Source organism: Colias philodice, chromosome 11, assembly GCF_061535455.1.
Source record: "Colias philodice isolate Cphi_HAF_F1 chromosome 11, ilColPhil1 Martin Lab GWU primary, whole genome shotgun sequence".
In the NCBI taxonomy this organism is placed as follows: domain Eukaryota; kingdom Metazoa; phylum Arthropoda; class Insecta; order Lepidoptera; family Pieridae; genus Colias; species Colias philodice.
Window position 1 is genome coordinate 5,132,872 of NC_143096.1, and position 13,808 is coordinate 5,146,679.

Below are 13,808 nucleotides of genomic sequence, written 5' to 3' on the forward strand. Positions count from 1 at the left end.
ACTGCACAATTAGAAATCAATATAGTGTTTGAGGTGAAAATGTAGTACTAACATTTGACAAACCCAAAGCTACATTAAATAAACCACAGCAAGCGGTTATAACGAGAGTCGAGACCGCACTTCAGTCATAACTCAATCAATGCTGATAATTATGACTAAGCATTTTTCTAAGAGACATCCGATAATCCGGTTTGATAAAGTAGTGCAAAATTTTATATAGTTTGACGTTCAGTGATGCTTAAAGCATAATTCACGCTACACCGTGCCGGGACAGGGCCATGCTGGAACAGGGAAACAGATAAAACAATATTCATACAAATTTCAACGCCCGCGCCGTGCACCGTTTGAGCCACGCATGAATCACTTCATACAAAAAGTTATGTAATGTCGAGCCCCAGACGGGACAAAGTCCGGTCGCGACACGGTTTAGCGTAAATCAGTCTTTAATTTGTAGTGATTCTAGTTATGTTGGACTGCTTACTTGTCTTGGCCCGCATGAGGTGGTGGGGCTGTAGGGGGTTTGAGGCTTCTGAAAGCCTTAAGCCACTTGTTCTTCATACTGCCGGTTGATGAGGATGATAACTTGCGGTCTGGTGCACTGCTATCTGCTTTGGCCGCAAATAGCTCCCTCTGCGGATAAAGTTTGTATAAATAATAAATGTTGGTACAATAAAACTCAAATGGTCTGCTCGACTTTGTCTGGTTTGAACAATTTATCTATCTATTACTCGATTTTCAAGAGATATGATGGTGACAAAAGTTCTAATTGAAGTTAAGAACCTGAAAATTTAACCTTCACCGTCTCTTAAGGGGAGCAAGATATTTATACATAAGAAGCAACACCATTCATTCAAAATATTTGTTTAATAAAATACAAATATTTCACAAATAAGATGATAAGTACTTGTAGTAAAAAAAGCTGTATACAAAAGGTTTATATGTTATCAATACATTTAAAAAATACGGCATACGTTGGTACGTCAACGCGAGATACCTTCAAAGGGAATTACAAAAAATAGGATTTATAAATTGGCAACAAAAACTGGAGTAAAGCCTCCATGACGTGTTTGACACAGTATACAATATAAATTTGATATATGAATTATTATATCAAAAAACATTATTGAACTTAGTGATCGGTATATTCCACAACACATAAGCAATGAATTCACACATATATAGATTAGAAAAGATCACAAATATATCAAAGATGAAAAAGAATTGAGGAGTGGAGATAGATAGATACTTATGTCACATTCGTTCGAAGGCTCTAAGTTTTCTCGTAGATATACATATAGGGAATCAAAATATCAGATTTTTTCACACATACTCGCATAGAGAAATTAATGATTATGGATATGCCTTGCGGTTTTCATGACCTCAATTGATTGTGGAAAATTATGTTGTTGATATTCACGCAACTTAACAAATTGTATAATGATGTAGGTACTTTTATAAAATTTATAAACTATATTGTCAAATATTAAACTTTGGCTTATAGTATCAAAGACCGAAATGGGTTGAATAAGTACACAAGAACTGTTGAATTCATCACAGTATCGACTCCGTAGGTATGTAAGAATTGCAATTTGGAAAATCGTTTGTTTCTAAAGTGGAAAAAGGAGCCTTGCTGAATAAATGATGCGATTTCTTGACATTGACTGAGACTGAATGTGACGCAACTCCCATTTTCTCGCTGAACTTGTAGATATCTACTACCTATAGTGATCTTGGGAAGATAAAACTTTAACTAGTTCCACTCGGCTGATTGTTCGCTATAAAAGTTACATCTTTTCCAAGATAATTATTATTATTTCCTAGAACTCGGAAGCGGCTGAAAAGTAAATTAAAAATATTGATTTATAACTTTTAATGACGATTATTATTTGTGAAACTAACGATTCATGAAGTACGGTCTACTGTTTGATGATTCATACATTATTTATTGGATGCCTGAATAATATGAATTTTTCATATGAATTTTTGTTTACTCATAATTGTTATAACAAAATTTTTAACAATCTCCAAAGATCTGAGATATGTGAAATTCAAACAAAACAAAAGAATATCATAAGCTATTAGTCGTGTGTGGATTAGATTCTTAAGATTATATAAAATCTGAGACGAGACTATTTTACTGATCATAAAAGTGTCTCGACCACGTCTCATCTATTTAGAATATTAAGTACTCATTTTTTTTCAAATTTTACCGAGAAGATTTGTTGAGTTTGCATTGTGAAAAACTTATTTATATATTTTGTTATTTTACATACAAATACAAGTTAACAAATATTACAGAAGATTTATTCAATATAGCTTTGACCTAGGTAAATTACAGTACAAATTAGTAAATAAGTACGAATAATAGTTACTTATTATGATATAGCTTCTGTTAATAAGAATACCTATATTTTCGTTTGGAAAAGAATTAAATATTGGAAAAGTATGAATTTAAATCACAACAACGACGATAGCCACTTAAATCCTTTTAGTCTGGACGTAGTCTGGTCTTTGTCTAGACTATCAAAATAAAATTTCACGCAAATGGGTATGTCATGATTAGTTAATCCGTAAACTTTCCAAAATATTACTATCCAATGAAAGCTTAAAGCTTTGAACGCACAATACAGCTATAATTATTTTAATAGCATGTATTTTATATTATTTCACTAAAAATATCTACAGTTATATAGAAATGCTTTGTATATTTATTCTTAAACTGTTGCTGCAACAAAATCGTGCGGAACGGAACGTTGGTACGCTACAGTTTCCTATAAATTATGGAAAAATAAACTAGTAGCGATGTTAACAGCTATTAGTATCTAGCTATTGATTGGTATGTAAAAAGTTAATTGATTTTACAGACTTTATTATTGGAGTCTAAAAGCTTAACGGAGATTTAAACGTAACGAGGAGGCTGAGGAGGCTTCGATGGATGCTTGTCAAAATTTAATATTAATAATTGATCTAAACAAGATAAATCCTAAAAGTAGGTTAGAGGGAGCTCTTAAAGAATCGAAGTTGTTTACAATTTTATGATAAATATTCGTCTACTTTTAAATAAAATAAACCTTGTATTTGTGTGTATTCCTATTGCGCGCTTTACAAGATTAAATTACTTTACGCAAACTTTTTCAATATATTCCGACATATTTTAAAAGAATTGGCGTGTTGTACGCTTCTTGTATGTAATATGTTCTGGAAGGATAAAGATCACCCTTTTTCTACCCACATCTCACAACTGTGCGATGCAAATCAAGTGATTTGCATGCCTTTCACACTATAGAAGTTTTTGGATCAGTTAAAATATCATTTATTTTCCGCCTAAGTGTAATCCGTGTTGCTACGTGTACCTAATCTTTTGTTCAATTTGATTTTAATGTTAGACCAATAATAATTAGTCGTGTAGGTACATTTTGCCCTGCAAAATACGAGTGATAAATATGCCTTATCTTGTTATACCTATTAAGTTATGCTACAAAATATAATTATTTTCCGCTTGTATTTGACACTTATTTTTTTTTCAAATATTTTAACGTGATTTTAACGCATACCTACGGAGAAATATTAATTATTTTAATATTTCTCAGACTTCTACTAACTTAGAGGTTAATGAAAGTTAGTTTTGTAATTATGTGATCGCCGCCGCCCAATGACACTCGCCACGGGAATAATATTGTAGGCAATTGCCGGCCTAGTAAACAATTTGAATTAATAAAGCTGGAAAGGGCAAGTTGATCAACTCAGAGTGCCTCGTGAGACGCTCGCGCTGTATAGGCGGAAACTGAAAACGTCTGGCTGCACCTAAAGGGTTTTGGCCCGCTTGTTACAAGTAATTTTAATGAGTAGTTTGTCATAATCCCACGAGGTGGTGCCGTCACCGTGACTCGCCAATTCGTCGCAATTGAGTACTACGTAGGTACCTATTATAGAACATTTCAATATTTCAGTCTCAATTCCCGAGCTCGAGTTTGTTTCATAAAAATTGATCACGTAAAAGGTGTTCTTTGTAAAATGAATGTCATGACTCATTTCAAGAAAAACTCACTCAAAGAAAACACGAGTTAACATCACTCGTACGATGAGTCGCATCGTACTATATTGCATATTATTATGACGCAGCGAGATTTCAAATTACATCTTGTGTGACCAATATTCATTCCCTCGACTCTCGTAGCTCTGAAAACTTATATTTTCCTTGCTCTTTATTGCAAAAAGTTAAATCTTAATCTTAATCTTATCTTAATACTATTATAAAGGCGAAAGTTTGTAAGGATGTATGGATGTATGGATGTATGGATGTATGGATGTTTGTTACTCTTTCACGTAAAAACTACTGAACCGATTACAATGAAATTTAGCACACATATAGAGGGTAACTTGGATTAACACATAGGATAGTTTTTATCCCGGAAATCCCACGGGAACGGGAACTATGCGGGTTTTCCTTTGCAAACGCGGGCGAAGCCGCGGGCGGAAATCTAGTACAAATATATTCAGGAACATAGCTTTAGCGATATTTATTGTTGAATGGCGGCGAATTTTCAGAAATCATGATCAATGAGGTCACAAAAACTTGAGCTCGGTAGACTCAGTTGAGTGACTCTGCACGCGACCTCGCAGCGGTAAACCGCCGAAACTTTTAACAACGCGAACGCAACCAAGTTGATTAAAATAATAATCTCTTGATACCAGTTCCATGAAAATTCGATGGCTTAAAATTTATTCATTCATCACACCAATTGGTATTCTAACAAAAGGTGAATCTATTAATTAATTTTCGTTGAACGCTATTCGAATTAAATAGAAAGTGAAAACTACATTGAAATATTTCATATTTCTCTGGAATATTTATGTGCATTCATTCGTAAATTGCATCAGCTTTTTGCAAATATGAAGAATGTGTTTTTAACGATGATTCTAATAATAAACATTTTTATTTGTACTATGGGCGTAAAAATAATGTACCTATATTATAATGCGAATTTTGATTGGTAAACTGTTGAACTTTTATCGCATTTGTTCAGATGTATGAATCATTAAATAATAATTATTAATTTCAAAGCTGATACATTTTTAATACATAATAGTAAAAATATAAAGCACATAACAAAATATTTTTAATTTGGTAGGAAAAAGTAAGTATTACATGTAGGTACCTAAAGTAAACAGAGCATGGATTTAAGAAGTATTAGGTACATAACTTATATACCTACTAAGATGGCGATGGAAATCATGTTTTTATTATAAGATACTTAGGTAGGTTTGTTTCAGACTACAAATAATTCCTGCCTTTACAAGAATACGTACCTATTGAAATAAAACAAGATTTTAAAATATCCGAAGTAAAGCTCTTTTCTAAACTTTGCTTCGATCACAAAGACAAAAAGTATAAAACAGTAGTGTGTTAAAAGAACCTGTCCAATTTACAGAAAATGTTGAGCGGAATAAATGACGATGAAAAGAAAGATAGATAAGACATGCTCTTTTAATTAACATAAAAAGGGACACCTTAATTGCTTTAAGATAAAGGTCAAGATGCGTGTCAAGAACAAATAAAAGCAGGTCTATAAAGTGCCTTATCAACGGAGAATAGACGACAGTAGAATGGGTTATGTGCCACGTTTCTTGAGGTTTTTTATTAGGAGACATAACTTTAGTGTAATGTGTTAGTAATCGCAACTACTGTTTATATCGTAATTCGTAAACATATGATTATATTAAATGATATGCAAATACATAGTTTGCATAATTATTATTAAAACGGGAAGTTTAAAAAAAAATAGAGTTATTACTAAAGCTATTTATTGAAGCAGCTTGCATAAGACGTAAGCTGCATTGTAATTGTAACGTTTTGTACTTATTTCTCTATTTACTCTTTAAAAAAAACTTAAATCATTAAAAACTTACATCATTAAAATAAACTTGCTCTAGTCGTTGGCGCGTTTTATTAGCATCAGGGAAGCTCGACTGGCGTCTCACACGCATTCTTTGTTCACGCTCCATAGTCATAAGATCTGACTTTTGGGAAAGCACTAAATAATGTAATCGATGTACTAAATCCATTGTTATCGAGATATCTAGCTTTACTTCAATACAGGTTTTACATTGGAATTATAAACAGAAACCGAGAAAGTTACAAAAACATGTGATTACACTTCATGAAAATAAAATCCGTTCAAAACTTGAAACACAAAATTGTACACTAAGAATGATATATTAAATGGATAGCAGGTCCATCTTTGGGTCTGCATATTTGTACAATTGACTACTAATGAAAATAGCGTTGAAAATGTAATTTAATGTAACGTACGAGAGTCGCGATATTGTGGTCGTGAACGCGAGAACGGCTGGCGCTTTGTAGGGCGGGCGGTTACCGACTGGGCGATGAAACTGAAGACTCGCCTGTGTCTCTAAGCAACGAACAATAACAACACTATGTACACTGTACATTGTACAACGTTCACTGTTCACCTCAGATCGAGCTCGCCAGATTGTCGGCGTAATTGAATTATGCATAAACTGACGTGATGTTTTATATAAGGCCCTAAGCATCATCTTATCTAGCTGTTGCGTGTTCTTTTATATTAGTAAACACTTTAATTTATTGTATCAGGAATCCTGTAAATGACTAATGATTATGTAATCCTTTTATAGCGCAAACAAATGGAAATATTTTTCTTATATAACATTATTATATTAAAGGTTTGTAACTAGTAAAAATAATATATTATGGTGGAATAAGACTTTTTCGTAGGTAGTCGTACTTTGTAAATTTTGATCATTTTAATAGTGATGATAATCATACCTACATCATTACAAATATAATTTTTTAAACTTCCAAGAAATAGAAATTACTATGTGACTAACTACCTACACGTAATACCTATAAAGTAGGTAATAACTGGGAATCTACATGAAACATCAATCAATTCAGACTTCTTAGAAAAGAGCTTTTGACTGATATATAAAGATATTAAGTATTATCTAGTATTTAAATCTGTACACATGTGTTGGTAATAAACTTAAGGATTATATTGAAATCAATAGGTATCTACTTATTACATTAATTATGATACCTCCGTATTTTTTAAAGGTACACACAAGAACAAAATACCTACGCAATATTGTATGCAATTATCTGATGACTTTTCTTTATTCTTTACTAGTGGTCCGCCCCGGCTTCGCCCGTGGTACATGTTTCGCAATAAAAGGTAGCCTATGTCCTTTCTCGGGTATCAAAATATCTCCATACCAAATTTCATGCAAATTGGTTCAGTAGTTTAGGCGTGATTGAGTAACAGACAGACAGACAGAGTTACTTTCGCATTTATAATATTAGTATGGATTAGTATGGATTATTTCTCTGTATCTTCACAATAAAATAATTGCTATAAAGTAAATGCCCTTTTATCAACAATTTCTGTTTACGTTCACTGTCTCAAAATTTATTCAGATGTTGTCTCATTAAAGAGCATCTCGAAAAACATTTATAAAATAGGTATAAATCAATCCTATCGATGGACTATGGAGAGAAGATAAACATCAATTAGTTGAGTTAATTAATTGAATTGACGATAAATAACATTACCTATCAAATGTCTTCTAGATATCTTTTACTAAGATGAAAATCGTAAACAAGGTTTATCTCGACCTACAAATAGGATGCTTATAATTTCCATGTCCTTCTGCTTCCATATCAAGGCTTTGACTTGGTTTATTATTAAGAGACTAGTCATTTTGGAGCCGCTCAATCAGGGGCAAAAATAAGTAGGGCGTTTCATTATATTATGTAGGTAAACACTTGGCTGTGTTTACGAGAAAATTAAGAGAAAAACAATAAATCAATTGAACAAGTAAATTCCTTGGGTGAGGGTCATGTTAATGTAGGTACTTGGCCTATCAAATAGTTTTAGTCCATCGACATGGTATTGCAAGGCCCAGATTTTTTGACAAGCTTCCGCTTATTATGAAACGTTTTCATTTTAAGAGTAGTAAGATAGTAACATATAATATGGTAGAAATCTGTTTATATGGTCGTATAAATACCATAAAATATAATATAAGAAAAATCGAATAGTAGGCCGGGAGATACCTACTGACACAAAATTTTGGGTCATTTGTATGGCGGTTTTACAGGGGTCTTAGTACCTACGCAATGAAAAAGGGAAAAATGATGGTCAGGACGCTGGTACCGGGGGCCCAGTTGCGTGGGTGTTAGTCGAACTCGTCGGATAAATTACGAAAGTCAAACGATTTGTATCACAAACATTTTTTAATTTACCGATAGCCCATAAAAAAGACATAGGTACACACCGGAAAAGTATGGTATGACACTACCGCCTACTTCTTTTTTATGAGCTATCGGTAAATTCATATATTCATATATGGATAATAATTTTATCGAAATATAAATTTCTCTAAGACCTACTTACCTATCTACCCATTATTATCTATCTATATACGAGATACCGGGCAATTGCCCTTATCGCTATCCCCTGAGGCCTCCACTGATAAAACAAACTCTTAATAATTTCAAACTATTCAAGGTACGTTAGGCATCTGCTTCTATTTTTTTAAATATTAAATAATGAAAATCATATAAAACGTGTTAAATATCTACATAAAAAAACTTAGTTTGTGTAGGTACTAAATGCAGAGATTTAGTCAGCATTTACGGCCTTTCAAATATATCAATTGAATGACCAAGCCTTTTTTTAAAGAATAGCATAGCGTGACAAACCAATCCATCAGATATCACTGAAAATAATTATTCAAGGGCATTTCACGCAATACCTGTAATCTAGTCCAAAAGTAAAAATAAAATACTAGACTAGACAAATTAACAAATTATATCCTCAAGAAACAGAAAAAAAGGCTATCAAAAGCTGTTGCGTAATTTTAAAGATCTAACCATACAGATACCCAGACAGGTTGTAGTGATAGGCATAAATTAGAGATTTAAAATGATACAAGCTGCTTTCAAAGAATCAAAATAAGCACTACCTTTCCGAGGTGTTCAATAATAATTTACTTGTAAGTTTTATGATTTGAATTCATATACTAATATTATAAATGCGAAAGTAACTCTGTCTGTTACTCAATCACGCCTAAACTACTGAACCAATTTTCATGAAATTTGGTATGGAGATATTTTGATACCCGAGAAAGGACATAGGCTACTTTTTATCCTGGGAAAATGACGCAATCCCGGAAATCTTACGGGAACGGGAACTATGCGGGTTTTTCTTTGACTGCGCGGGCGAAGCCGCGGGCGGAAACCTAGTAGGTAATATGTTTTTGTATCTACGTAAAAAGTATACCGCTTCTGCGCTCACTTAAATTTCAGGTACTAGGTTATTGCATGTTTGTCGGTACACATATAATTGTAAATCTTTTTCTTCTCTATATTATTTTTGAAACAAAAATAAACCATCTTCATATCAAAGTTCATCAATTTGAGAGAATTCATCTTAAACTACTGAGCATTTCAAATGCGCAAACATAAAGGTTCTCATTTTCTTTTGCATTCTTTTTTCAATGATTAAGTTTTATTTCAAAATAAAAACAACAGGTCAGTACGTACTACGCGAATAGTAGTCTGAAATATCATAAAGATAAAATTAACCTGAAATAATAATTTCATTTAGGGCTGATTTTTCAATCCTTGGATAAAACTTATTCGTCGAATAATGTATAAAACTACCATTTTAAAAACGTATTCTAATTGCCCGTATTTGACAGTTTACGTGAAATTTTAATATTATCGTGCAATAATTTATTGGACGGATAAGTTTTAACCAAGCATTGATAAATCGGCCCTTAATTATGGCTTTATGTTAGTTTAGGTTATTATGACAATAAGAAGATTTAAATTAAAACAAATATTTATGTTAATTATATTTATTAGGAAGGCCTTTGAATCCTTACATATTATATTAAACAACTCGATATGAAAAAAGAACACATTTTTAACACCTTTGAGCTTATAATATAAATCTAAAGTACCTATGTACATGTACACTTAAAAATACTTCATTGTAATAAACATAATTTGGACGTGCTTTTATATGCAAAAAAATGATATTTGAACAATGATTTTTCTGTATTTATGTAAAGCCATTTTATTTCATAAAATTGTAAGACAAGGTTGCAATAATTTTAGTTTTTGAACCCAGTTTCTAGCCAGCTACAAAACCGATATTTGCTTGCATTTTCTGTATACAATATTAATATGTATGTTGTCTGTATGGACAAAAATAATTTTATAAATATTTGCATGTATATTTTTTTAGTGCCCTAATATGAATTCATTACCACTATCAAAATACTTAAAAATATAATATAGGAAAAATATAATGCATGCAATTTTTTAAATGCATAAAAAGCATACAAACTTCAAGTTGTACAACAATAAATTTACAACTACAAATTAGTAGTATAATTTATAAGGCCTTTCTGAACAAGATATGTTTTCTTACTATCAATTTCTGTAAGACAGTGCGCGCACGAGCAACTTTGTCTCCGCAACTATTTTGTCTCCGCAACTATTTTGTCTCTCCCACCTATGGGCTAGTATGAAAGTGCGCGCACGTAGCGACGCAACTTCCCATACAAATTGATGGGAGAGACAAAATAGTTGCGGAGACAAAGTTGCTCGTGCGCGCTAGCTCTTATTGTCTTTCAAAATATATAACAATGTAACTATAAATATTTACTTGTTAATAATAACAAGTATGTAGTTACTTGATTTTTACAAAAAATATTGTTTTATATATGTCAGACAGCAGACTCTAAACACACAATAGATAATTAAATTTATATGTAACATTTAAATATATATTATGCCTCCAATATTAATCAATAACATAATAATATTATGCCATTTATTACAAACCAAAATTACATATTAGTATTTTTATGTAAATATAATTTCCTAATTTACTATGATTAATAAATAATTGTTTTCAAGACACCTTTTATCAAGTCTCTTATTATATTGGGATATAATAAGAATAAGTAATACACAATAATCTATTTCTTTTAAATACAACTATCTATCAATTTTCATAAAGTATTGGTAAGTATATAAGTAGAGATAAACTACGATAACATGGCGCGCCCCTCCAAAATTCAAAACGTTTGAAAGTATTTGTGAAAGTATTTACAATGCACCACCAAGATTCACAACGCATGTGTGCGTAATGAGACGGCCGTCAAACAAAAACAAATCCACGGATTTGTTGCTCGACTAGTCACGCTCTAATCGCTCATTATTATTAGTAATGGCGCTGCACTGACGTATTCTATGAAAACGACACGTGCGTTGTCTTGGGCGCTCGGCAACTTATGATTAGTTGACCATCAAATCTGGATGTAAAGTACTAAAGACGAATACGTACAACTAACTACATACAAACTCCTTCGTAAGGATGTCACTACACACATTGAAACAGTAATTTGGAGGGGCACGCCATGTTATCGTAGTTTATCTCTACCTATATATTATAATAGTTAAATATTGCACTTATAATGACAGTCAAGAATTAGTCTCCTAAGTGTATTCAATTTAATAATATAATTGTTGAAAGAACAGCAAAAAATAGCATCAATCCAAATCTTTTAAATACTCATTTGGTGTCAATGATTCTAATTGCTTGAAAATACAAAAAATACAATTAGTGATAATAAGTAAACAAGATATTTAATTGTATAAAAATACCCAGTGTCTAGAAACAATTAATTTTTAAATAATTTATGAACTATTCTACATAAAGTATTCATTTAATTGATTGATCTAAATATATTATGTAACTTGAGATCAATATTGTATGTACTTTATATTTGAAATAGTAATATTCTATGCAGTAACTTTGTGCAAAAACTATTTGATTGAACTATTAAGGAAATAACAGCGGCAGGGTATCCAACATGACATGTACTGATCTCTATACAAAATACAAAAATAACTTAAATAATAAATGTTAGATTAAACCGTATTCAACAAATAGAATCTATGATGTCTGTGTTATTTTAGATTTACCATTTAATTGACCCAATTGTCCTAGCATAAGAACTGTGTTTATTAAATTCTCTGAGTAAATACGCTGATTTGTCTCCATTCTTCTTAACTTTTGCACTACATATTTGGAAAAGAATTCCAAATCATTTTCGTTGCCTTGATTTCTCTGTTGTACATTGGCTGCGTTTACTTTTGAGCTTTTTGGGCTTGTCTGTGTCATTGAAGTCCGTACTTTCTTTCTGCCTTGTTCTTGAAGTTTGCTAATGTCTGTTTTATTATCTATAAAGCCTAGATTTAAATCTTCACTCCGTGTTTTGGCTTCTTCTGCATTAATCTGAATAGTTAAGTCATCGGGTACAGTGACCATTGGCACATGGTTATCGTTAAACATTGGCGATGGTAAAAAGGAGACTCGCTTGCGAACTTTAACTACAGGTGTCTTAGGTTTTTCACTATCAACATTATCCACTGCCCCCACTGTGTGTCTGCGTTTTGATGTCCCAGAATTCAAGGCATCCTTTTGATTTCGAGGCCCAATTTGTTTATTGCTCCAAAAGTTCACTTTAATCTTTTGTTTTTGTTTAGGTTTTTTCTCTGGGCTCTTTGGTTTGGATGACACTGGAGCAAATTTGTATCGAATATTATCATCATTTTCATTGAACTTTTTCAATGCTTTTGAATTTGCTTTGGCAATATTGTTCAAGTACTGTTTACTTAATTTATATCTTACATTGTCATCATCCTCTTTTGAATTACTCTTTCTAGGCAATTGTTTTGCAGTTATGTTTTTCATTGTAACTTTATAAGCACCTAAAAACAAAAAGAAAAAGAATAGAGATTATTTTGTTACGTACGATCGTCAATGTTACGTTTCCCGCCTAAACATGGAACAACAACATAATATTAAAGTCTATTATGAATATACTTAATTGGTATATAATTAATCAGAATCGAATTGTTTTAGATGTGATTTAAAATTTAATCGTTTATAATAGCTATGGAAGTTGAAGACGAAAGTCAAATGCTCATTTAGATAACATAGCATATTTGAGGTTATATTATATTTGATGAAATATCAAGTTATTTTCTTCAAATATAAAATTATGCAGGCAGCTATTTTAAATCTACTATATATCAATTTCATTATATAAAGTATTTTATTGAAAGTATGTTTGAATTTATACACAACAAATCGTATTGTAGCATCAAGATATTTACAGTTCTTTAGTTCATTTTATTACATAACCAATGATACATTCATTTAACTTACCTCTTTTGATTTGATTTTAAAAAATGCGCACTCACAATATCGTCATGAATGATAAACAAACATAGAAACTGATACAATTACAAACACGACACGCACATTCAGGGTAAAACGCAACTTTCATAAAACCTTATTTGACAGTCTCAAGTCTGACACATGACATTCAGGTCTGCGTCTGACAGACATGACGTCACTCAGTTCGAAAAAAGTCCGCAAGGGGCGCAGAAAACGCGGGAAAACTAGAAAACAAGAAGGTTTATTGTTATTAACAATATTCACAAAATGTGATTTTATGAATTCAACAAATGGCACGTTCCTAGTCAGTTTTAGATTTTAAGTAATTTTTTTCTTTATTTTTAGTTGTAAAGTATTTATAAAATTGTAACTTAATCCGAATCGATTCTTAGATAAATTATTGTTTTTTTTTTATAAAAATACATACTTAATGTCAATTTTATATTTTTCCTGTTTTTACATCTATTTTCAAAAGTATAAAACATATTAGGTATTCTACGTCTA

At 31.7% G+C, this 13,808-nt stretch overlaps 2 protein-coding genes across 2 annotated transcripts in view; both read right to left on the minus strand.

Annotated features, from left to right (window-relative positions):
* Positions 1–13,808, minus strand: part of Stacl (SH3 and cysteine-rich domain-containing protein) — a 157,935-nt gene that overhangs the window by 19,447 nt on the left and 124,680 nt on the right. The window contains exon 12 of the mRNA XM_089700749.1: positions 482–630. Within this exon, the coding sequence (XP_089556875.1) occupies positions 482–630 (149 nt within the window). The remainder of the gene's footprint in view (positions 1–481; positions 631–13,808) is intronic.
* On the minus strand, positions 10,677–13,449 carry LOC149484558 (uncharacterized). Its single transcript, XM_089700745.1, has 2 exons — positions 13,293–13,449; positions 10,677–12,832 (listed from the first exon to the last, which is right to left on the minus strand). The coding sequence occupies exon 2, from the start codon at positions 12,813–12,815 to the stop codon at positions 12,015–12,017; it is 801 nt and encodes a 266-aa protein (XP_089556871.1). The 5' UTR covers positions 12,816–12,832; positions 13,293–13,449; the 3' UTR covers positions 10,677–12,014.

Bases quoted from the DNA above. Each gene is read 5' to 3' on its own strand.
- LOC149484558 (XM_089700745.1), bottom strand. From the start codon at position 12,815: ATGAAAAACATAACTGCAAAACAATTGCCTAGAAAGAGTAATTCAAAA.